The following is a 27,186-nucleotide window of genomic DNA, read 5'->3' on the forward strand; positions in this document are numbered from 1 at the left end:
AGCGCATTTAAGACGTTGAAACGCTTGGGAGCCAAAATAGTACCTGAATGCCAAAAAGGGAAACTGTATTGAATATCTTTAATTACCTGGCACCTGACTAGAGGGTGTTTCTATTCCGGCATTGCTGTCATACACGTGGAGGGCCTCACGACGCCATGACCCCATCTGGGGGCGTTTCTGCCCATCTGGGGACGTTTCTACGTGTGGGTCCTCCTGCTTGGGAGTGCTACTGCGCTAGGGGTGGCCTTTTGGGTGCCAACTCATGCCCCCAAGTATCTAGCCACTTACTCTGAGAGCGTATCTGCCTTCCTCTCACACCCTGCACCCGGTTATCCTGGGCGTGACCTTCCTCTTGGGTCGTATCTATCCCGAAGGCGTCTCTGGGGCGGCAGGGGTACTTCGCGAGTCAGGCTGCCCTTCACTGGTACTATTACTATGGCCTTGGAGCCACCTTTTCTTTCTCTTTATTACTTTCCCGCGATATCGGGACCTGAGGCTTTCCCACGACGTCGCTCCCTCCATGGTCTTTCCTACCCATGGGTATCGGGGAACCACACCGTGATTGCCTTGCTTTTACACTGTTTAATCTGGCGACGCCCTCACCAGGGCGACGCCTTCACCTAGGCGACGCCTTCACCAGGGTGACGCCTTCACCTAGGCGACGCCTTCGCTCAGGCGACGCCTCACCTTAGCGACGCCTCGTTCTGCCTTGGCGACTCTTCCTCTCGGCGTCTCTACATCTGGGCAACACCTCGAGCTGACTTCGACTTTCCTGTTGTTGACTTTGACCTTGACTTAGTCAACGCCCTGATACGGGACGGTACAAATGTCTTTTGCGATCTTATTGGCTTGGGTGGGTTCCACCCTCCTTCTTCCTCCTTACGTGCAACAACCTTCCACACTGATCCTTCATCCCGCCTTTTATACGACCTCCTCCATACGGAATTTTTTCAGATGTGTCTTCCTTGTTCTCGCTGGGCCTCCTCTCTCTCCCGTCAACCGAAAATTGGCTGACCCACTCTCTCCTCGAGACTGCGGCCCATCATCACCTCGTCTTTCTTACTCCTTTTTTCTTGCTGCAAACTCTTATACCTTTATGTAAGATGTAGCTCTAAAATTGATATCCTCCATATCGTCTGGTTTTTTCTTCACCAGGGATTCTTCGAACGCTTCCGATCGCAATCCTCTAATGAAAGCCTCCACACATATGCCCTCAATAGGTTGTGGAATCTGCACCATACTTCGTTGAATCGGCGCAAGTACTGCTTCACCAACTCCCCCTTAGCTTGCCTTATCTCAAACAAAACAGTTGTTTCCGACGGTTTTGTCTTATTTGCTGCGAAATGAGAAACAAATAGCTAAACAAAAACTTCCAGCGATGTTACCAATCCTTCAGCGAGACTGCCGAACCAATCTAGAGCTGATCCCAACAAAGAACCAACCAATATTTTGCACCTTAAAGCGTCCGATCCTCTATGTATCAACATCTGAGCCCTAAACATTTTGATATGGGCATTTGGGTCCTGCCGTCTAGTGAACGTGCCAAACTTTGGAAATGCATAACCTCCTGGAATTGTTTCATTCGTTATTTCTTCCGAAAACGGTTGAAAGTCTGGTTCGACATCTTCCCACAATCATCTGCCTGGTGTTCTGTCCCACCATCCTCTATAACTCCTCCTTTTCCCTTCGTAGTTGTTCCTATATACGCAATGCTTCCTTCATCTTTTCTCTGGTCTCTTCATGCGCTCTCCTAAATTCCTTCACACGCTCATCATTTTGCCTTCGCATAGCTTCCATCATCTCCCTCAATGTATGAAGCGCCTCTGATGAAGACTCTCCATTTGAGGCTCCATTGGCCTCCTCCTCTACCATTGCTCGCCTCGTCGTTCTCATTTTCTCTAAACAAGTAGCTCAACCTAAAGAGATATTGTGGAGGTAGGATAAAATTTCAGGTAGCCCCAAAAAATATTCTAGCTAGCCAAAGGGAGACCTAAATCCAGAACACTCAAGATGATTGCCAGTCCCTTTTCCTTGAAGTCTTTCCCTCCATATATGGAGTCAATCATAATCCCATTATCTACCGTTCCGATTCTTTATTCATTAAGCCATTAATGCTGGTTGACTAAGATCCTCTCCTCTGCTGCGTCAGTTTACCATACTCATACCACGTGGATCGACCATCGGACTACATGGCCCAACATCGGGCTAGGCCCATAACCTTACAACTCCAGAGAAATCTTTGTATCTCAGAATGTGATTTTTTAGGAAACTTATTTTTGTGATTCAAGAAGCAAAAATTATCATATAACTGCGCAAGAAGATGTTGATTTCATGAAGGAAGTATGTGATGATGCTCCTGATCAAAATGAAACTGAGGAAAGCATAAAGCAAAAAGGACTGAGGTGATCCACAAGAGTCAAGAAAACACCAACTTATTTAGAGGATTATCATCACGACATAATGACATCACCATGCCCCAATCTGATAAACAAAAGCAGAGTACTATATTCTTTTAGCTTTGTCATATAATGATCCTGCCTGTTGACCGGAACACTGGAAACCGCCTCGTCAAAGGATCGACGTGTGCACCGCTTCTCACCTCCGTTCCTCTTCGGGATCTACCTCAAGAAACTGCAAAGAAACAGTACGGCGCCGCTGCGGCCGATCGCACTCCAACGCTCAAGTCAGTGACGGGATCACCAAATACTAAGAGAACAAGAACCGTGCAAATCCTCTCTCACAGTCAGCTCTAACTCTCAAGCGTAAAGTGTATGAACTGAACGTGCGTACCTCAGAAAGTTCGTTGAGAACTCTTATATACCTGGTTGTTTTCTCTCTCCTGGCAGTTACAGACCTGGACACGTGGCTCGCATCCAGTCGTACACGCGCCATCATCTGGAGCCTCCTTGACTTGGCGCTGCTTCTACTCTCATTTTGGCTAAGTTACTTATGCATGGTACTGCCCAGTGCATAGCTAACTTGGGAGTGCGATCTCTACTGGAACTGGCGAGTTAGGGGCCTTCATACACCTTCCCTGTGGTCTCGCCGGCCGCCTTCACAATCTGCTTTTCCTTCATCTTCGGCGATGTGCTTGCTCTGGCGATCTCCAATGACTAGGTCGCCTGAATCTACACCTGGCGACTTCATCCTTGAACCTGGCGATCGCCGACTCTGGTAAGCTGGTGATCGGAACACGCCAATATAACAACTGGCGACTACACGAGCCCCCCGACTTCCTTCCCTTTTGCCAACCTGGCGCCTTGTCAACACGCCTATACTGTGGCAGGATGCCACGTCACCACACCCGACCACCAGGGCGGTACACAAGCCCCCCAGTCTTAAGCGAAGACTTGTCTAGCGAAAAGACTGAAAAAGCCTACGTCAACACCGATCTACGTGGCACTGGCGCAGAATTCCAAGCGGTTGTACCTTCTGCTGCTCTGACGCTCCACCAAACCCTTCACTCATCGCTCGACACGTGGCTTCATCAACGGCTCTCTTCATTTGCCGTTTGCGCTTCCTAAAACCATTTCGAAAAAACCCTTAAACCCATTTTCACTCAGCACTGTTTCATCACTTTCCCTCGCATTCACGAACGCTCCAACTTCTTTCTGCGAAAACTCTCAACGCTTTTCGATGCTCTAGATCACCATCTTCCTCCATCGTCTTCCTGATCATCGAAAGGTACCTACTTTCCTTCATCTGCTGGTTTTTCTTACATCTTCACCGATTCGCATCATCCTGTAACTGCCTGGTGCATACGCTGTGGGTTGTTTTTCCATTTCTCATTCTGCGCAACTTAGGGCTTCGTCAATCGTCGCAACGAACCTTCATTCGTTCGTTCTTCACCTTCCTTCTATGATCGAGTCAGCCTCTGTAACCCCCTGACCATTTTTCCTTTCTTCTTCCTTTGCAGCTGCTATCATGACTCGCACAAAGATTACCCCGAACCCTCCTCCTTCAGCACGAAACCTTCCTTCACAAGCACACGACCCAACACAAGTTCGTGGCGCTTCATCTTCGCAGGCTGAGAGGCCTGCGTCTTCCCAACCTGTCCTGGCCCAGGCGACTCCACCTAACACTGGAGGAGCCCCCGTTCCCCTGCCCGCCTTCAAAACTTTGTATCCCTGGGCCAACTCGACCCTTCTGAAGGAGACGTCGTCGGTGAACACTGCGGGAGCAGTTTTGCGGCTGACTAAGGGGGACGAGATTCATCAATCGTTTCACAAGGAGCACGACGAGAAGATGATGGTGCTGCCTTGCCCCGCCGATCTGCCTGTGTGTGCTGATGACAAAGTAAGCGCCGACGGGCCCTTCTGCTTTGTCTATACGACTCTTTTCAAGAAGGTCAAGCTTAGGTTCCCTTTCACCCGATTCGAGAGGGAACTTCTGACCGAGCTCAACATTGCTACCGCCCAGCTTCACCCCAACAGCTGGGCGTTTGTTCGAGCCTTTCAAGTAACGTGCGACCACCTGGGGTTGCCCGCGTCGGTGGACGTGTTCTTATTCCTTTTCGAAGCCAAGCACCCAGGAGAGCGCCTGTGGGTCAGCTTGAACGCGATTGCTGGGAGGTCCATCTTTACCATCTTCCAGCAATCGTACAAAGACTGGAAGGGGAAGTTCGTCCAAGTGCGCGCGAACGACAAGGACGCCTCCCTTCTCGATGGCTTCCCCTTGTACTGGGTGGACAAGGGGAAGAAGGAGTCCAAGAGCTGCTTCAGGAGGCCCAGAAGTCCTGACAGCATGGGAGCATTGGACAGAGACCTCTGTCTTTTCTGGAAGAGGGTGGCAGACGCCAATATAACATTCCTGACCACCACCTTGATATCCTTCGAATTCTATGAAGACCAGCTAGAATTTCAAATAGGTTAGGACATTCAAACTATTGCTTCGATACTGCTTCTGTTTAACTGTTCTGGGCGTCTTGTGCGTTATGCACAAGACTTTGGTTTTACCTTTCCTGCACATACCATCTGCTCTGCTGTTTATTACCTTATACACTTATCTTTTTTCTTCTTTGAGTTAACCCATGCATTTTCGTTTCATGCAGACAACATGTTGGGCAAAGGCATGCTCGCCGAATTGAAGGCGCTCGCCCGAAACCACGGGTTGGCGACCGGTTCCCAAACGGTGCCAAACTCGGCGGTCGAGAAGGCCATCGTCCATGGGCGATCACCGCCTAAGGAACCCGCCCAACGCAAAAAATTGGTCCTTAAGAGACCCAAAAGAAAGGCCCCTCAAGTCATCCATGAGGAGGAAGAAGAGGATGACGAGGTCACCGAGGAAGGCCTCGTTTCGAAGAGGAAGAGGGTGGCCCCTTCTTCACCACCTGCTCCACCCCCTCTTCCAACCTCAACACCACCATCGACGCCTGCTCCTCCTCCATCATCACCAACACCACAGGCTCCTCACTCACCAGTCCAAGCGGTTCCACTGGCCACTGCGCCACCCGCAGCTGAGGCCCAAGAGCCAAATTTCCTGGAGGACCCCCCAAGCGCCTCTACGCCATACATGTCAGCTGGAGGGGGCCCCCCTTCAAACGCTTCAGCTGCAGAAAATGCTCCAATCGGGGATGAGGTTGCTCATGCCTCTCCAATTCTGATTACCGAATCCCCGATTGCGTCGCCACGCCAGGAAGCAACTGCTGAAGATATTGCTAAGGAAGGTGGCGGCGAGAACCCACAACAAGCCCACCTGAAGTCACAAGGATGTGGGAGCCTCTAACTGCCAAGCTGAAAACCATAGCAGAGGATATCCCAGCGATCATAACAAGGGCTGTGGAGAGCTCCACCAGGAGGCTTCAAGACGATCTCTTCAACCTCAAGACTGAAAACAACACTATGAAGGTCGAGGTGGAGAAATTGTCTTTCAGCCTGACGCTCGCAGAAATCGAACACTCCCGAGTGGAGGATGCAATGAATACCGAGCTCAGGCTGGCGCGCAAGGAGGCTACTGACCTTCGTCGCAAAGTTCACGAACTTGCCCAAGAGAAAGTCGAGCTGGAAAGCAAAATTGTGCCTCTTCGCGCCAAGGCGGTCGACCTGGAGGCTCTCATGAAAGCTGACGCCGCTAAGGTGCAAAAACTGGAGCAGAGGTCGATCGACCGAGAGAAACTACTTGGGCAAGTAGAAAAGGCGAGGGGCGACGCCATGGCTGATCTCGTCGAGGCCAACAAAGAGAAAGGGAAGGTGGCTGCTGAGTTGGCCCAAGCACAATCGGAATCCAAGAAGGTTACTGAAGACCTTCTCCAGGCTCAAGAGACCAACGAACAACTCAAGAAACAGGTAGAAGAGCTGGAGCAGCAGAATAAAGAGCTCAAGAAGCAGATTGAGGAACTTCAAGGGAAAATTGAAGAACTCAAGCTAAACTCTGCTCAGATTCTGGCTGCTGGATTCGAAGCCGCTCGGGAACAATTCGCTTGCCTATTCCCCGATCTCGATCTCAGCATGGTGTCGCTGAACAACGAAGTAGTAGATGGAAAGGTCGTTCCTGCTGAAGACTAATCAACTCTTCTTCATCTGCTACTTTTATGATTTCCCTTGTAATATAACTTGTAACAAACTTTTATGTTCCTCGTATATATGTTCTAAACTGTTATCCACTGTTGCCTGTTAATGACAAAGATTTTCGTTTTCCCTTTCATAACCTCTTCACTCACCTCAGCTTTCCTTGCTTGCTTAACTTTATCGGATTTAACTTAGTGATTTTGCAAACGCGACTTTTGACTTAACTGCATCGAACCACTTCAAACTTAAGCAATAATTACTTTAACCAACTTGTACTCTTAAGGCACTAACCTTATCGTAAGAATACCTTTCAAGCAACGAATTGTAAATCAGTTATTGGCTCAAAACACCTTCCCACTCGACCTGCTTCATCAAACAGGTCTTCTAACCTTCTCGCCGCTGTTTGAACTCTTCCCGCTCGCCAAGAACTCTTGGTAATATCAGCTTCTTTCTGGCCTCATGCTTTGGAAATGGTTTCTTTATCTGGGGTAGAAGCGCCCTTTGGGACCTTTCTTTGCCCCCCTGAACTTCAGAGCGAGAGACCGGTTAACTAGGCGTTCTCTTCGAACCTACCTTAGTCACCTTCCAAACTTCTTCCACCCTCTGCACCATACCCGAACTCGTTCGAGACGAGAAGGATTTTACCTTGCCTACGCTCGCGTGTAAGCGAGAAGGTCTTTAACTCGCCTGAACTCGCTCATCGGCGAGAAGGACTTTAACTCGCCTGAACTCGCTCATCGGCGAGAAGGACTTTAACTCGCCTGAACTCGCTCATCGGCGAGAAGGACTTTATCTTGTGCCTCAACTTGCCCAGGGTGTACATCTCCTCCCCCCTGGATGCACTGAGGACTTTTTCTCTTTCTCGCCTGCGCTCGCTGAACGGCGAGGAGGTCTTTATCTTGCCTCTACATTGCCCCAGGGGTTACATCTTCTCGCCCCCAGAAACACGGAGGACTTGTACTGGTGCCTCTACATTGCCCCAGGGGTTACATCTTCTCGCCCCCAGAAACAAGGGGGACTTTTACTGGTGCCTCTACATTGCCCCAGGGGTTACATCTTCTCGCCCCCAGGAACAAGGAGGACTTTTACTTTTTCTCGCCTGCACTCGCTCGACGGCGAGGAGGTCTTTAACTTGCCTCAAAACGCGCGAGGGCGTTGAGGTCTTTCATCTGGTGCCTCCGATCGCCGAAAGACGATGAGGACTTTGAAAACTTAACTGATGCCTCCAATCGCCGAAAAACTATGAGGACTTAAAAACTTCAACTGATGCCTCCAATCGCCGAAAAACGACGAGGACTTAAAAACTTTAACTGATGCCTCCAATCGCCGAAAAACGATGAGGACTTAAAAACTTTAGCTGGTGCCTCCGATCGCCGAAAAACGATGAGGACTTTAAAAGCTTTAACTGATGCCTCCAATCGCCGAAAAACGATGAGGACTTAAAAATTCCTTAGAAAGCACGCGATATATCTTTACTTGCCTTAAATCACGTACAAGTGACAAGGTCTTTCTTCAAAACTTTTGAAAATAGCACACATGCAATCTGAAAACGCCTTATACTTCGAAAACTCTTCTTTTATTGGGTGGCCTCATTAAAAACCCTCCTTAGGGAAAAAAGAGTGCCCCCTTCAAACTGTTTTAATAGAGACATTGTAATATAACCTTTGTGTTTGTCTTTACTTACAAAGCTCTTAACTATAGTACGACTTCAGGTGTGTGGCGTTCCAGGTGCGAGGAATCGCCCCTCCTTCCAGCGTTTCTAAGCGGTAGGCTCCGTTCCCGAGCGCCCCGGTTATTCTGAACGGTCCAGTCCACTTGGGTGATAGTTTATTCTCCATCTCGTACTGGTGGGCCTTCCTCATCACCAGATCGCCTTCTCTAAACTGCCTTGGCATCACCTTTGAGTTGTATCTTCGTTCGATCCTCCTCTTCACCGCCTCAGCCTTCAGCCTCGCCTCTTCCCTGACTTCCTCCAGTAGATCCAGGTTCAGCCTTCTCTCTTCATTCGAGTCTTCCTCCACGAAGTTCTGGAATCTCGGCGAGCTCTCCTGGATCTCTACTGGAATCATGGCGTCACACCCATAGACCAAGCTGAACGGGGTCTCATGCGTTCCTGACTGCTCGGTGGTGTGGTACGCCCAGACTATGCGGGGCACCTCCTCAGCCCAACTTCCCTTGGCTTTCTCAAGCCTTCTCTTCAAACCTCTCAACAACACCCGATTAGCTGACTCCACCTGGCCATTTGTCTGAGGGTGCTCGACGGATGCAAACACTTGTTGAATTCCCACCCCTTCGCAAAGCTTCTTCAACAGGTGGCTTGCAAACTGCGTCCCATTATCTGACACCAGGCGTTTAGGCACTCCAAACCGGCACACGATGTTCTTCCATACGAAACCTTCGATCTTGTGCGCGGTGATCTGGGCCACTGGTTCTGCTTCAATCCACTTGGTGAAATACTCAATCGCCACCACCAAGTACTTCATCTGCCTGATCGCCAGCGGGAAAGGTCCCAGGATGTCGATTCCCCAAGTATGAAACGGCCAAGGGCTATAGATCGACTTCAACTCCTCGGGAGGTGCCTTATGCCAATCGGCGTGCTGCTGGCATTGTTTACAACATTGGGCATATTTCTTGCAATCTTCTCTCATGGATGGCCAGTAGTAGCCTGCACGGAGAGTCCTCGCGGCCAGAGCTCGACCCCCGACGTGGCTTCTGCATATACCTTCGTGGAGCTCTGCCATGATTCTCGTGCACTTCTCACCGTGTATACATTCCAGGAGTGGGTGAGTGAACCCAAACCTGTACAGATCGCCATCAATCAGTGTGTACTTGCTGGAATTTTTCTTTACCTTCCTAGCTTCTGACGGATCCAGCGGGAGGAGACCATCTGCCAGGCACCGCTTGTACTGTGTTATCCAAGTGTCTGGCTCATGAGTGGCGCAGACCTGCATCACATTCACCTTCTCTCCTCGACACGCTCTAATTCTCGGCGATCTCAGAGTTTCTTGCGTCAAGGACTTATGGCTTCTCGCTGCTCTCTCCGTCGACTTACTTATCTGAAGGACCAGGTGATCTGCTACAAATGCCCTTGGCGTCTTCAGAGTTTCTTGAATTACCGTCCTCTGCCTACCCCCCTTGCCTGAGCTGGCGAGCTTAGCAAGCAAGTCACCTCGGGCATTCTGCTCTCTGGGCACATGTACTACTTCAAAGGAGGCAAAGGAACTCTTCAATTCCTGCACATACGCCAAGTAAGCCGCCATTTGTGGATCTTTAGCCTGGAACTCGCCTGTTACTTGCCCCGTGACTAGCAGCGAGTCACTCTTAGCCATCAGCACCCTAGCTCCCATCTCCTTGGCCAGCAAAATTCCGGCGATCAGCGCCTCATACTCTGCTTGATTGTTGCTGGCTTTGAAGGCAAACCTCAAAGATTGTTCAATCAGCACGCCGTTGGGTCCTTCCAATATGACTCCAGCACCGCTACCCTGCTGGTTCGACGATCCATCCACCGAGAGTACCCAACGGAAATCGTCCCCTTCAACCCGCGTCGCCTCTGATGAGAGCTCAACCACGAAATCTGCAAAGATTTGCCCCTTGATCGGGCCTCGGGGCTCGTACTTTATATCAAACTCTGACAACTCTACCGCCCACTTCACCATCCTTCCCGCAACGTCGGGTTTCTTCAAGACCTTCTGGATGGGCAGGTCAGTCATTACCAGTATTGTGAAACTGTGGAAGTAGTGGCGCAACCTCCTCGCCGAAAACACCACAGCCAGCGCAGCCTTCTCCAGGGCCTGATATCTCGTTTCTGGGCCCTGCAACACCTTGCTCACGAAATAAATAGGCTTCTGAGCCTGATCTTGATCCTGGGCGAGCACCGCACTCACCGCCCTCTCAGTTACAGCAAAATACAACCTGAGAGGGATCCTCACCAGCGGTTTGCACAGAACCGGCGGGCTCGCCAGATATTCCTTTAGTTTGACGAAAGCTTCCTCGCACTCTTTCGTCCAAACGAACTTGTTATTGCGCCGCAGACACTGAAAATAGGGATGCCCCTTCTCTCCGCTAGCTGACACGAAGCGAGATAGGGCTGCCATCCGACCTGTTAGCTGCTGGACTTCTTTCACCGTAGCCGGGCTCCTCATCGCCAAGATGGCGGCACACTTGTCTGGGTTGGCTTCAATTCCTCTTTCAGTCAAGAGGAAACCCAAAAACTTTCCAGCCTCCACGCCGAAAATGCATTTCTCCGGATTGAGCTTTAACTTGAACTTGGCGATCGTCGTAAATAATTCTTCCAAGTCCGCCACGTGCTTGCTTTTTTCCTGTGAGGTCACGACCATGTCATCGACGTAGGCTTGCACGTTCCTTCCCAGCATTGGTGCAAGTACTCGATCCATCAGCCTCTGGTACGTGGCCCCCGCGTTCTTCAGCCCAAACGGCATCACCTTATAGCAATAGCACGACCTCTCCGTCATGAAGGCTGTTTTCTCTTCATCCATGGGATGCATCTTGATCTGATTATATCCTGAGAAGGCATCCAAGAAACTCAGCAACTTACACCCTGCAGCACTATCAACCAGGGCATCAATGCTTGGTAAAGGATACGAATCCTTTGGGCAAGCTTTGTTCAGGTCGGTGAAATCGACGCACATGCGCCATTTCCCGTTACTCTTCTTCACCAGCACGACATTTGCCAACCATTCAGGGTACTGGACTTCCCTGATGTGGCCTGCAGCGAGGAGTTTCTGTGTTTCGTCTCTGATCGCCTGCCTCCTCTCCTCGTTGAATTTTCTTCTCCTTTGTCGCACCGGTCTCACCATGTTGTCCATCGCCAGATGATGGCACAAGAAGTCGGGATCAATCCCGGGCATGTCCGAAGCGGACCACGCAAACGCGTCCAGATGCCGCTCAATCACCTTGGCGATCTGGTCCTGGAGATCGACCTCCAGAGATCTTCCCAGCTTGAAGATTTTCCCTCCGATCTCCTTTTCGAGCCACTGCTCGACGGGTTTAGGCCTGGATTCTCTGGCGATCACCGCCCTGGCGATTCCCTGTTCCCTTGCTTCCTCAGGGCGATTCCGCGCCTCTTCCTCCTCCAGGCCAGCATTCCTCTCCCCTAGCTCAGCGTCTACCATCTCTACATCCCTTCCGGCGGCCTCCTCTGTTACCGGTGGTCTGGGCTTCACACCGGGAGGCGGGGTGGTGGTTACATAACTCACTGATCTTTTGTTTTTCAGGCTATTCTCATAGCACCTTTTCGCTTCTTTCTGATCAGACTTGATCGTGATCACCACCCCTTCCATGGACGGCAACTTCACCTTCATGTGCCGAGTTGACGGAATGGCGCCTATCCTGTTGAGCGTGGGCCTTCCCAACAGGATGTTATACGCTGAGGGGGCGTTTACGATGAGGTACTTGATTTTCTCCGTCCTCGACCCAGCCTCATCTGTAAACGTGGTTCTCAGCTCAATGTACCCCCTGACCTCCACCTGATCACCAGCGAACCCATATAGGCATCCTCCATAGGGCCTTAGCTGGTCAAGAGGCAACTCCAGCTGCATGAAAGTCGGCCAGAACATCACGTCTGCCGAGCTTCCTTGGTCCACCAAAACTCTGTGGACCTTCCTCCGCGCCGTAACCAACGAAATAACTATGGGATCGTTGTCATGAGGCACAACGTCCCGAAGATCCTGCTTGGTGAACGTAATGTCCACTTCCGACGAGTGATCTTCAAACATGTCCACTGTCATCACCGATCGCGCATACTTTTTCCTCTGCGATGCGGTGCATCCACCACCTGAGAAACCCCCTGCAATGGTGTGGATCTCCCCGTGGATAGGCATCTCGTGTTGCTGGGCTTCTCCACCTGCTGGCTGGGAACTCGACGCTCCCCCCGTCCTCCTGTCCAGCAGATAGTCATTTAGGAACCCGCTCTTAACCAGATCGTCGAGCTGGTATCCTAAAGACAAACACGAGTCCAAAGCGTGGCCAAAACACTGGTGGAACTCGCACCAGGCATCCGGCTTTGTCCCCAGCACCTTGTCGCCCACCTTCTCGGGCGCTTTCAACCTAGCAGATATGTTAGGGATGGCGATCAGATCCGCTAGTCCCATGACAAATTTGTGCTTAGGCGGGCGATTGTACTCCCGGCGTGCTGGTTGCTGGCGCCCCTGGCTCCTCCCCTTGTTCCTCCTGTCGTAAGGATGGCGAGTCCTCTGGTCCTTCCTGGCCGCCGCTGCTGTCTCCAGCACCCTCTGCGGCTGGATCCTGGTCTGGGCGCGTGGCCTGGCGGGAGCCACGCTTCCTCTCTTCTCGGCGACTTCATTCTCGTCAGCGATATGGGCCACCGCAAGTCGCCTGACTTCAGCAAACGTCGCAGGGTGAGTCCTGATCAAGGCCTCGCAGAATGGTCCTGGCTGCACGCCCTTCTTGAAGGCATAGACCAGCATTTCTTCATCCTTGGCCGGCGATCTGACCATCTGCGCTCCAAAGCGGTTCAGGTACTCCCTGAGGGACTCTCCCTGGTACTGCCTTATATCAAACAGATCATAAGACACCCTGGGCGGTGCCTTATTCACGATGTACTGCTCGACAAAAATCTTCGAGAACTGTTGGAAATTGGTTACGTGGCCGTTAGGCAGGCTCACGAACCACTCTAACGCCGTTCCCTGGAGCGTACTCACGAACATCTTGCAGTAGACGGCGTCTGACCCTCCTGACAGCATCATCTGCGTATGGAACGTGGTGAGATGAGCCTCAGGATCCTCCACGCCGGTGAAAACAGCCTTAACCGGAACCACGCTCGCGGGAATGGGCGTGTCCGTGATCGCCTGAATAAAAGGCATGGGAAAAACACGAGGTGGCGACGATGGCGCAACCTCTTCCGCGGCAGAACGCCCTTGCTGCTCCTGAAGAGCTTGACGTAGCTCCTCAGTCATCTTGCTGAGCTCCTCATTCCTGGTGCGAGAGGCGACCAGGTCCTCATGCATTCTCGCCTGCTCCACGCGTGAGGCTTCCACAGTTGCCTGCAACGCGCGCATCATCTCCGCCATCTGCGCCATGGTCATGGCAGCGGCGCCTTCAGCAGCGACAGGTGCCACGGGCGCGACCGGACTTGATCGATTGCTTCTCATTTTTCTCATGAACTTCAGCGAATCACAGGAATGCCGCGAACAACACTTCAACCACAATCGAATCAGCGATCAATTGGAGAAAACAGTGCAAAACTGCGCAAGAAAACTCAAGAACACCGTAAGCCTTCAAAGAAAACCACAACTTCACCAGAAACCCTTCGAACAACCGATCGAGCGAAGGAACTCAAACTCCACCGAACAAAACGCGCGCAAACAGCAGGAAACCTCACTCCACCGATCGGAAAGCCAAACGAGCGGTGCAAAACGCAAATTCACCGAACGAAACTCAGACAAACCGTGAACGATGGTTGCACCAGCACACAACCACGCAGAAAACTTCGAAAACTTCCAAGAACTCGCGCTGTGGATGGGAGCAAGCTTTACACGGTCCCACGGTGGGCGCCTGATGATCCTGCCTGTTGACCGGAACACTGGAAACCGCCTCGTCAAAGGATCGACGTGTGTACCGCTTCTCACCTCCGTTCCTCTTCGGGATCTACCTCAAGAACCTGCAAAGAAACAGTACGGCGCCGCTGCGGCCGATCGCACTCCAACGCTCAAGTCAGTGACGGGATCACCAAATACTAAGAGAACAAGAACCGTGCAAATCCTCTCTCACAGTCAGCTCTAACTCTCAAGCGTAAAGTGTATGAACTGAACGTGCGTACCTCAGAAAGTTCGTTGAGAACTCTTATATACCTGGTTGTTTTCTCTCTCCTGGCAGTTACAGACCTGGACACGTGGCTCGCATCCAGTCGTACACGCGCCATCATCTGGAGCCTCCTTGACTTGGCGCTGCTTCTACTCTCATTTTGGCTAAGTTACTTATGCATGGTACTGCCCAGTGCATAGCTAACTTGGGAGTGCGATCTCTACTGGAACTGGCGAGTTAGGGGCCTTCATACACCTTCCCTGTGGTCTCACCGGCCGCCTTCACAATCTGCTTTTCCTTCATCTTCGGCGATGTGCTTGCTCTGGCGATCTCCAATGACTAGGTCGCCTGAATCTACACCTGGCGACTTCATCCTTGAACCTGGCGATCGCCGACTCTGGTAAGCTGGTGATCGGAACACGCCAATATAACAACTGGCGACTACACGAGCCCCCCGACTTCCTTCCCTTCTGCCAACCTGGCGCCTTGTCAACACGCCTATACTGTGGCAGGATGCCACGTCACCACACCCGACCACCAGGGCGGTACATATAATACAAAAGATTAGTAGAAAAATAATGGAAATATACTTTATCTATTTCATGTCAAACTGAGCCTCAGAATTATGAGTAAGCAAAGCAATATTCCAAGTGGATGAAAGCCATGAAGGATGATGATACAGAAAACAAGACAACAAGACTTGGAAAATGATGGAACACCCACCAAATAAGACAACCATAGGATGCAATTGGGTATATAGAATTCAACAAAAGACTAATAAAGATACAGAAAGATACAAACCATGGGTTGTAGCAAAGGACTATACTCAACATGAAGGTATTGACTACATGGAGATGTACTCACCCGTGGCAAGACTTGCCATGATACACACCATTTTCGCAGTAACAACTATTATGAATTGGCACCTTGAGCAACTTGACGTAAAAACTGCACTCTTGCATGCATTGTCTCTGAGAAGACACATCAAGTATGTTGTTTGAGGAAGTCACTCAATGGCTTGAAGCAATCAAGTAAACATTGGTACGATAAGCTTCCTTCTTTTCTTCATTCCATTAACTTTACTCATTCAAATACTAATAACTCTATCTTTGTGAGAAAAATTGAAAATTCTTTCATTTCTCTTCTTATATATGTAGATGACATTCTTATTGCTAGAAACAATGCTAAACATATTGATATTGTCAAAACCTCTTTAGATGTAACTTTCAAAATAAAATACTTAGGTTTTTTGAAGTTCTTCCTAGGACTAGAGATGCTAGAACTACATAAGAAATCCATATTTGTTAATGTAAATATGCTCTTGAAATCTTGGCAGATGCAAGAATGTTGAGTGCAAAACTAGCAACTACACCTATGGTGTAGAAGAATGACAAATTGTTCGATGAAAGTACACCAATGCATGACATCTCTATGTACAAAAGAATCATTGGAAGACTGCTTTACTTGGTGAATACAAGACCCTACATAATTTTTTCTTAGGCAGTTTCTACAAGCACCTACAAAGGCACATCACCAAGCTGCACAAAGAATCATTCGCTACGTAAAATCTTTTCCATCACAAGAGTTATTTTATCCTAAAGAGACAAGCTTGCAAATGAAGGCAATCAACAACTCAGATTGGGCATCATACATCACAACACGTTGATTAGCCACTGGCTTCTGTATCTTCCTTGGTGAACTCTTAATGTCATGGAGAACTAGGAAACAAAGCACCATATCTCTCTCTTCATCAGAAGCAGAATACCGAGCACTTGCGACTACTTGTTGTGAAATTCATGGATAATGTTTTTTCTTGAAGATCTTCACATTACCTCTAATGGCATTGATAGTCTCTTTTGTGATAGTCAATTAGTAAGGGATATAACACAAAACAACAGGTTTCAGGAGATGACCAAACACATAGAAATAAATTGTCACGTGGTCTGGAAAAAGCTTCATTAAGGTCTCTTTCCTTTGCTACACATTGGTACAGAAAACCAACCGGCTAATCTCCTTACGAAGCCTTTTAACATTAAAACGTCTAATAGGTTTCTCTCCATGCTTGGTGTGTTGAATATTCACCCACCAACTTGAGGGGGGTTTAGTGTTTTTTGTCCTTGGGCCCTTTTATCAGAAGTTAGGCCTGAGCCCATTCCTTTATTTCTCTCACATATATCCTGTATATATTGTTTATTAAATTTTTTATCACTCTTGTTGAATTAAAATAATTGTGAAGACCTTTTCATATTTCATTTAACAATGTGTGATAATTTGCATAATCTAGTAAGCATAGAACTTCTAAAAATAAGAAGAGAGAATAGCTTAAAAGGGAGTTACAAGCAACAAGGAGTGAAATTTTAAGTTGAAAAATATGTTTGCTCAACTTCTAGAACCTTTGAGCATACAAAACTTTCAATGCAAACTAGGGTTATGGTAGGTTGTTGCACATGGAACTTGCTCATTCTTTCGCTATAAATAGGGCTCACCTTCATGCACATTTCAGATTTGGTGTTGAGAAATGAAATGTTGTTGAATTGTTTCCGACTTTTCTTCTCACCATTGTGTATGAATTTATTTGGTGAACATGTCTCTACATTCTTGAGAAAAGATAACTGGTCCTCAAACAATATTCCTCTTTTAATGAAAGGGACATCACTTTCATTAGATGAAGAAACACTTAAAGAATGCCTATCCAAATTTTCATTCCATGCTATAATGGCTTCATCTTCATACAATATCCTATGAAATCCATGTTTTTTTTGCTAAAAAGATAACTACAATCCCTAGGAGTGACCTTTGGAGCATATGTTGGTTTCATGAGCGAAGGACTTGTAGGCTCCTTATGTTTCCAATAGTTAAGAACAAGCAGACTAGGGAATTTGATGCTAGGGTGTATTTTAAATCATTAGATGTCTTTAGGATAAGAGGAATTAAAAACATATGATTCTTGGCAAAGGGTTGAATCATAATGTTACCAATCTTCAATAAGTTGTCTAGAGGAGTATAAAATCCATTAGTTGACGGTGATAAATATTTCTACGTTTGATCCATGGGTCAGAATATTAAGGAACTATCTGATTTGTGTATTTTTGTCATTCTTGATGCTGTTGGGTGAGGTTTGGTTGTGCTAGGGAGGTTAGAGGGATAGATTGGTCGTTGTCATGTTGGAGGTCCTAACATGACAATGACATCTTTTGGTAGGCTAAGGTATTCAGGTGAGGGTTGGAAGGTTGATGTATTGGACCAAAGCGCTCAAAGCTCACTGCTCGCTGGTCGAAGCTCAGCATCTGTCTCAAACAAATCAGCTTGGCTATTGGGCCAAGTTGATGGGCTCGAGAGGTGTGTTTACTTCTTTCCTATATACTTAACGTAACCCTCTATGTGCAAGGCCCAGGCGGTCAGCAAGGGGTAGTAATGGACCTAGGGGTGCGCTTAGTGCGTACGAGTCTAAACCGAGCAAAATATCTTCTCCAAACCTAAGCCCATGTGTGCTAGGGAGTAATGAGTAGGTTGCATGTATGATACGTAGCGCCCCACCGAGGGTTCCTACGTGAAATAAATTGAAGCCCTGATGCTGGTACATAAGTTGGTACCCATGCGGTTATTCTGTTAAGATTTGATGCACTCCAGTGAGGGAAGGGTTCTGTTCAGCTGCGACGCTAAGAGAGTGTGCCCTAAACAGAATATCTTCCTAATGCATATGCTTTCAGTTGAGATAAGATTTCGTGATAGAAAGCTATTACAAGAGATAGGCTATAAAAGGGACTTGAGATCCCAGGTAAAGGTAGGTTGATCGTCAGAGTGCAATCAACAGGTAGGGCCCCCTCTGTCTCAACGGAGCCGCATTCTAGCATTCCAAAGGGAAGAACAGATTCCACCAAAGATTGACAGAGCCAGAGATTGGGATTGGAGTCAACTGACGACTAGGTCAACCGACAAGAACAATTGATGATGGTTTAGGAGGCTAGGTAAATGGTCTCGTAGGATGAGAATGTATGTGATGTAGGTTTGTATTGATAGTGATATACAACTTCAAGTTGATAGTCTTTGTTATGGGGAATGTCTAGAATGGGTCAAGAGATTGAGGTAAAAGAAGTGAAGTGTGAGGGGAAATATTTAAAATTTATAGAAGGTGGGGAATTAGGTGATTCTAGTGAGAAAATTATCAAGTGAAAAACTTTGATTACCTTAGACTAGATGGGTGTAGAATGAGGTAAATTGTCTAGAACTTGAGCTAATTGTTCGAATGTAATAGTGTGAGTGGTTGAGGTAAGAGTCATTGGCCATGCGCAACTCCTCATTGGCTTGTGCATGCTCTTCCATAGTCATTCGAGAGGCCACGATCTCTGCCATAAGGGATGCCTGAAGACATTTTAGGTTAGCTTGGGCCTCTTCTCGTAGTCACTCTTGCTTTGCCTTGGCTTTTTCTTGAATTTGCTCCTGCTCTCGTCAATATTCTTCGTTTGCCTCTTGGAGAGCCCTCGTAGTCTCCATGATTTGTTGCAAGGCGGGGGCCTCACTTCCTTCATATTCCAATGGTTCTTGCCTTGTGTTTCTCATATCGCAGAATGCTCGGTCGCCAATGTGGATGGGATCATGTTTAATCAGGGCACCATGGTGGGTACCAAATGTTCTCGCCGGTTGACCTCAGTTGGATTAAATGGGCGAGCTCCACTTCTGACCTATCTCCAATTGGTGCTTCGAGATACTGGTCCACTAAGAGAAAGGGGGCTCTACCTATTGATCACACTTCGACGATCAAGTCAGTGAGAGCATTCAAACTATAAAATCTGTTTCAGTCTAAAGTATTCAGAAAAAGCATACCTTTACTCGGGGGTCTCAAACCTCTTTTATAGACATTCCTTCAACAATTTTCATCAATGAGAATATAATCTCAACATCCAAAATATAATCTTCAACAACAATAATATCATTCAACAATAATTTGTTTTACCGTGTACTTGTTACTTTCGAGCACCAACATTCTTATCCGCTTTTACTTACATTTAATAATATACTAGAACTAATTCAATTATTCATGCATTTAATTAATAATATTTTCCACGTAAACTTACTAAAAAACCTTGACTGACCTTGTAACAAATTTTTAGGCCCAGGTTGAGCTAGACATAACTCACATAACCGAGCTGACCATACCTAAACGCTTGGACCAAGGTCCTGAGCACTCCTAGCCAATACGAGCAAGAGGATTAATGAAGCTGAATAGTTGGCCTTACTCCTGTCTTTGCAAAGGGAGATGGTCGAGATGAGGCAGAAAAATGAGGAGGAGATTCAATTTCTAAGGAAGGAGAACGAGGAAATGAAGCGACAACTGACTGAGGGAAAGCCTATTCATAAACAACAACAAACTTATGTGTCTAAAGGCACCCAACAACAAGAGAGGCCCATGACTAATCTGACTGACCTTCAACGACGACACACCCCTTGCAGACTAAGAGTCACAATGCTAAATCACGACTCAATCGGTCCACCGACACAATCGGTCCACCGACACAATCGATACTATGTGAGGATCTAGAAGACACCCACCCACTGATAACATCATGGGAGCACAACTATTGCCTACTTGGAAGGGTTAAATGTGTACCATTATGACGGGAGTACGAATTCGGATGAGCATGTCCATTTCTACACCCCCCAAATGAGCTTGTATTCGTCTGATAACTTGGGGTTGTGTCGAGTCTTCTTCATATCGTTCAAAGGGGGAGCCTCTATATGTTTCTTTGAGACATTGATGTCTAAGTTCGGAACACAGTTCGCCACTAGTCGGCCATATAATCTAACCTCCATCGCACAGGTGAGTGTATGGCAGGAGAAGGGAGAGTTACTTTGAGTGTTTATGAAGAGGTTTAGCAAAGTGTCACTGGATATATAGAATCTGAGTCCGGAGGTGTCAATGCACCATTTGATGACGGACCTATGACCAGACTCGTTTGCTGACAGCCTATGTGAGAAGCCGATGACTAACATGAATGAGTTATTGCAACGGGTAGCAAAATTCATGCAGTTGGAAAAACTTGCAAGTATCAGAATCAGGTATAGACTGAAGTTGAGAAGGGAAAAGATAAAAAGAAGAGTCGACTTGCGCTTGGCAAAGGCTTCCAACATTATACGCCACTCAACACCAAGGGGAGCCATGTCTCGGAGGAAGTGTAGAATTCTGACCTCATTTTCAATCGAAGAAAGGTGTTGAGCCCAAAAGACATCGACACTTCTATAAACTCTAAGTACCATCGCAACTATGGGCACTCAACTGAAGAATGTTAAACGTTAAAGAATAAGATTGAAGAACTTATCCAAGTTGGACATTTGTGAAAAATTATGCAAGGAGATAAAGGCATTGCAAATCGCTCGTCCTAACACAGAGAAGAGACCTCAAAAAGGGACGAGGGGCGAAGATATTATTGTCCTCGGCGAACACGAGAAGAGGAAAGACGATCGAAACAACGATCCCGAACGAATTCCAAATCAAAACATCTGGATGATAGGGAGGTGGTTAGCACAATTGAGGGTGAATTCGTGGGCGGGGGATGTTCGAGCTCAGTCCGGAAGAAACACCTTCGCACCATACAATCCACAAACTCACCCATGGTGATGACCCGACCGAGGATGTCTCCATTCACCTTCACAAACGAGGATTTCAAGGCCATTGATCTAGCCCATGATGACCTAATGGTCATAACTATGATTGACAATTTCGCAATAATGCTAACATTGGTTGATCAAGGAAGTTCGGTAGATACACCCTACTAGAAAACCTTCATGAAATTCTGGATACGAGAAATGGAGATTAAACTTCGAGGTTACATGGACCTTTACACCACTTTTGGGGAGGATAAGTACTGTAACTGAACCATTAAGATAAGATATTTGATAGTCGAGGCCAATACCTCCTTCAACATCCTTTTGGGAAAGCTTTCTCTCAATCATGTGGGAGCGATTGTGTCAACGCCACACTTGACCATGAAGTTCCCCTCGGCTTCAGGTGAGATCATCACGGTGCAGATGCATGAAAATATGGCTAGGGAGTGTTATGCTAGCAGCCTAAGGGTGGAGCCGACGAGTAGAGAATGCTCCTCAACTCTATTCGCAAGATGAAAGCACAACACCAATGTGGGAACATCTATTCCCAGACGATACTATCATACGCCAAACGCCAGTAGAGAATGTTGATCTCTTTGCTTGGACCGCGTCGGGCATGCTTGGTGTTAGCCCCGAGGTCATCACTCATAGACTATCTGTCTATAAAGAAGCTCGACCAATTGCCCAAAAGAAAAGGAAGTTGGGTGACCAAAAAAGAGGTGCTGCAAGGGCTGAGGATGAGAAGCTGCTTAACGCCGGATTCATACAAGAGGCCCAATACACCACTTGGCTTGCAATGGTTCAGAAGTCGAACGGAAAGTGGTGGATGTGCACGAACTACACTGACCTAAACAAGCCCTGCATGAAGGAACCATATCCATTGCCTAGCATTGACCGATTGGTGGATAGGGCAGCTAGACATTGAGTTCTGAGTTTCTTGGATGCATACTTTGGGTATATCCAGATTCGCATGCATCCAAGAGACAAGGAAAAAACGAATTTTTACTATTACTACGAGGTTATGTCCTTCGGACTAAAGAACACCGGTGCAACTTATTAGAGGTTGATGGATAAGATCTTCATGGGAATGAAACTGTTGTATAAGTCACTAAGACTCGGCTAAGCTAAAAGTGGTTTAAAAATATGTTGTATTGCACTTTTTTTTAGTTAACAGCCTTCAATCTTTGATGAGAATTACTCTACTTATATACTATAAATTTACTCTATCTTTTAATTTAAATGATGTGAGATTTCGAACTATCTTTAGAATAACAAAAACTGACTTCTTTACAATTGTCTCACCTAAGAATATCTATCTCAGTCTCCATTAGAAAAACAGAAGAACGAACGAACAGAAAAACAGAAGAAGGAACGGCCATTGGAGAATGTATAGTTAGAAACAGTATAAGTTAGATCAATATCTATGAAATAATTGCTGCACCAAATTTCCTGATATATATCAACTAAACTTGATTCATATTTTTAACAATGTTTTGTAAAAACTTTCTCATCATTGTAACATCATTTTACTTTCAAATTACAAACTAAAATAGAAAAAATTTAAAATGGAAGTTCCTTCTGTACAAAGTTGCCTCAGTTAATCTATGATCTAGCTCAGTCTCCCTAAGGTCCAGCCTGCTAGAGTGATTTACAAACTTGTCTCATCTAACATTATCTTCTATTTGCTTCCTCTAAGATTATCTATCTCAGGTTCTCCATGAAAATGCTTTACAACTGATTGAAGTGAGAGATGATATTTAGGAACTCATCCTCCTGGCATGGAATTGTGAGAGCACCCTTTGGATGATCATATCCAAATTCTTCTTCTGCTTTACTAAGCAATTCTTGAAATGAAGGCTGGTTCAAGTATGATACTGGAATCACACACCGCCTCATTTCATCTCCAACATAAACTGCAATATAGCCCTTTGGTACTTCACCCCCCTTGGAGGCCACTTGGATTGTAGAAACTGATGCTCGTCTAAGAATACCTTTTATGCGGAAACCCATTGTTTTATCTTTCTTCACTCCACAAAGAATATATTGATGTTAGAGGATTTGTGTATGAAAGAAATTTTTAACTTCTATTACTTGAGGAATGCAATCAGTTGTGGTGCATGAAACCCAAACTAGTACTGCATATATAGTTTCCAAATGCCCTCTGCTAACTCATAAACCTCAATTATTGATCTTTTGATTGTCTACAATGGATTCAACCAAGAGACAAGATCACAAGGTGTTGTCTTAAATATCTCCTTCAAGGACTTGGCAATTCAATGGGACTACTTACCCCGCCTTTTTAGATTCTGGCCAACAGATTTACCCCCTTCAAATTAAAATTGAAAGCAATGCTTATTCATGAGTTATGATGCTACAACTATTTCAATGATCGACATGCTTTAGACATCTCACATGCATCGCCATGTGTAGACTAAATTGAATTGGAGGTTAGAAGAGAAGCAATATTGAACGCATGTTCACGGTGCCCTATGAACCACACTCTTTCTGTGTCTGGCAAATTTGAGAACAACCATTTCAACTTCCAGAAATGAAATTCCTCTCGCCAAATAAGTGTCAATGTCATGGCGCATTAGATTGTTTTTTTCACACATATACTTTTAAGAGTCCTATGGACATTACCAAATGCCCTTGTCTAGCAGTTGGCCCATGACTATTATCTCATAATCTTTCACCAATAATTCAAGTACCCTTCTTACATAAGCTTTATCTATATATATTCACCGTTGCAAGCATTTTAGAACCAACACAAATCATTCACATCCTGAAGCAACAAAATTCATAAGCCTCAGCTCTCAAGCTCTATTCATACCATTTTGTTATCAAGTCTGAGCAAATATACAACACAACAATGGGCTTTCGTTTACCTAGTATCAGAAGGACATCATTCGCAGCAAACCAAACATCTTCTAAGGGTATGGAGGTGCCAAAGGGTTATCTTGCAGTGTACGTTGGAGAGAAAATGAAGCGATTTGTGATCCCCATATCATACTTGAGCCAACCTTCATTCCAGGACATGTTGAGTGAAGCAGAGGAAGAGTTTGGATATGATCATCCCATGGGTGGTCTTACGATTCCTTGCAGTGAAGATGTCTTCCGAAGCACAACTTCACACTTGAATAGGCATTAAGTTTTGTATTATAGAAGTCCGACACAGAATTGAAGAGCCATTTTGTCATAGGCATCTTCTCAATTTGTTAACATAACTCCTTTTTGAGTAATAGGAAAAATGCGATTATAGTAACATTTTTTCTTCTTTTTATTTGTTTAATGATGTTGAGAATCCCTTCTTATTTTAATGAGGATCATTACCAATGAATCTTGCTAACTAATCCATTGAATATATTAAATGATGGTCATTTCAAAAGAAATGTTCATGCAATGTTTCTAAAGTCTTAGTGAACCTAAAATGTCCTATAAACCCACCTTCATGAGCCTCTCTAACAAGAGATTGTCTTATAGATCCTTGGGGCACACAAAGTCTTTTTCCTTTAAAAAGAAAACCATTATGTAAGAAAAAGTCTTTGTGACCTCCCTTGGAACACTCTTGAAAGATTAGAGAGAAATCTAGGTCATCACTATAGAGTTCCTTTATGTGATCAAATCCTAAATATTGAATATCCAAAACATTTAACAAGGTATATCTTCTTGAAAGAGCATCGACAACCACATTAATTTTACCTTGTTTATATTTGATCACATAAGGAAACTGCTCAATAAACTCCACCCACTTAGCATGTCTCTTATTAAGCTTGCTTTGGCTTTTCAAATATTTAAGGGACTCATGATCACTAAAAAACCCACTTATTTTTCTTCCTCTTGTCCCCACTTAAAAACCACATCCTTCTTTACTATAGCGTTCAATGGTGCGGAAATTGTACTAAAGTCTTTCACAAACCTCCTATAAAAACTAGCAAGGCCATGAAAGCTTCGTACCCATTCACATTGGTGGGTGTAGGCCAATGTTGAATTGCTGCAACTTTCGTTTGATCTACATGCACCCCTTTATAATTTACAACAAATCCTAGGGAGTCTATATGATATAATGCAAAGAAACATTTAGCATGATTAGCATATAACTTCTCCTTCCTAAGAGTTTCTAAGACTTGCCTAACATGTGACTCATGATCTTCTAAAGACAAGCTAATTATAAGGATATCATCAAAATAAACTACAACAAATTTGCCAATGAATGCTCTTAAAACATGATGCATGAGTCACATGAAGGTACTAGGAGCATTAGTCAAGCCAAAAGGCATGACTAACCACTCATATAAGCCAAATTTGGTCTTAAAATTGGTTTTCCATTCATCACCTTGTTTAATACGAATTTGATTGTAACCACTCTTAAGATCAATTTTGGAAAATATTTTAGACCCAAACAATTCATCAAACAAGTCGTTTAACCTAGGGATGGGATGCTTATACTTGATGGTAATGTTATTTATAGCGCGACAATCCGTACACATCCTCCATGTCCCATCTTTTTTAGGGACAAGTATGACAGGCATAGCACATGGGCTCATGCCATCTTGTACCCACCTCTTAGCAATTAAACCCTCAACTTGTTCTTGAATCTCTTTAGCCTCTTTGGGATTGGTCCTATATGCTGGACGATTTGGTAAAGAAACCCCGCGCATGAAGTCAATTTGATGTTCAGTCCCTCTTAGAGGTGGTAAGCCTTTAGGAGGATCTTGAAACACGTCTTCATATTCCTTTACCAAGTTATTCAAACACGTGGGACTATCCTTAGCCAACTCACAATCAATAATCCTAGGAATAGCTAAAAAAATAGGCTTTTGAGCAACTATTACCTTTTTGATTTGTTGTGTGGACTTGAGAAGGCTTCTCTTGAAACTTTTTTTTTATCATTTTCTCTCTCTTTTCTCTCACTTTAACTTGGTCCTCATGGACTTCCTTTGGAGAGAGAGACTTAAGTATGACCTTGTGTCCATGGAAGTTAAAAGAAATTTTGTTGGTAAAGCCATCATGAAAAACTTTTCTATCAAATTGCCATGGCCTACCTAAAAGAATATGTGTGACTTCCATTGGTACAACATCACACAAGACCTCATCTTTATATTTACCAATAGAAAATGCAATGAGGACTTGCTTGTTAACAATAATCTCACCTACCTCACTTAACCATTGTAATTTATAGGGCTTGGCATGATAGATGGTAGACAATCCAAGCTTATCTACCACTCTTGTGCTTGCCACATTAGCACAACTTTCCCCATCCACAATTAAAGAGCATAACCTGTCATTAATAAGACATCTTGTATGAAAAATATTTTCTCTTTGACTTTCATCAAAGGGTTTCAAAACTTGTCCAAGCATTCGTCTTATCACTAATAGGTCACCTACATGTGGACTTTCACTCTCATGCTCACTTGGGGATCTAGAAGGTGAGGAACGTCTAGAGTTTTCGGACTCATGCTCACTAACCACTACCCCATCATGCATATACATATTTCGTTTAGAAGGGCAATTAGAAGCAATATGTCCATAGCCTAAGCATTTAAAACATTTCTTACTAGACGATTTAGTTGGTGATTTAGGCGTGGGAATGGAAGTAGAAGGCTTAGAATCTCTTGGTTTGAAAGTAGAATCTTTAGAAGGAAACTTTGAAAAAGATTTATTTTTGTTTTTCCAAGAAGAGTGGTAGTAGCCATCATTAGAAGAATTTTTGAAAGCATTTTTCCTTGCAATTTGAGATTCAACTTTGCTAGCAAGGTGAACTAAAGTTTGTAAAGAAGAATATTCTTGAAGCTCTACCACATCTTGAATGTCCCTTCTAAGACCACTAACAAATCTAGCCATCTTAGCATCTTCACTCTCATTCATATTAACTTTAACTAAAAGCGTGTCGAGTTCTTTAAAATAATTATCCACACTTAGCGTGCCTTGATGAAACCTTTGGAGTTTCAACAATAGGTCTTTCCTAAAGTGTGGAGGAACAAATCTATCTCGCAAGCAAGCTTTTAAATCGTTCCAAGAGACCACAGACGACCTCTTGTTTAGCCCAATGTCCATGAGAGTGTGATGCCACCATTGCATGGCATAGTCTAAGAATTCTAAAGATGTTAGTCTAACCCTTTGATCATCTAAGACCCCATGTACATGAAAGATTTGCTCAACCTTAGCTTCCCTCCCTAAGTACACATTAGGATCTCCCTCACCACTAAAACTAGGCAATTTTACACAAGGTAAATAAGGCGTAGCCATATGTTGGCGCCTTCCTTCATGAGCATGGTGCCTCCTCCGTTCGGTGCCT

General features: G+C 45.7%; 1 protein-coding gene and 1 pseudogene across 1 annotated transcript; one reads left to right on the plus strand and one right to left on the minus strand.

The window, feature by feature from the left end:
- Positions 1-22,341: 22,341 nt before the first annotated feature.
- On the minus strand, positions 22,342-22,985 carry LOC150026643 (auxin-induced protein 10A5 pseudogene; annotated as a pseudogene).
- Positions 22,986-23,637: 652 nt separating this feature from the next.
- LOC150026644 (auxin-induced protein X10A-like) lies at positions 23,638-24,068 on the plus strand. The gene has a single exon (XM_090304069.1). It carries the CDS (start codon positions 23,761-23,763, stop codon positions 24,037-24,039), a length of 279 nt encoding a protein of 92 aa, XP_090160195.1. The 5' UTR covers positions 23,638-23,760; the 3' UTR covers positions 24,040-24,068.
- The last annotated feature ends 3,118 nt before the right edge of the window (positions 24,069-27,186 follow it).

The sequence above is a fragment of the Phaseolus vulgaris genome, chromosome 6, assembly GCF_051622355.1.
Source record: "Phaseolus vulgaris cultivar YP4 chromosome 6, ASM5162235v1, whole genome shotgun sequence".
Taxonomy (NCBI): Eukaryota; Viridiplantae; Streptophyta; class Magnoliopsida; order Fabales; family Fabaceae; genus Phaseolus; species Phaseolus vulgaris.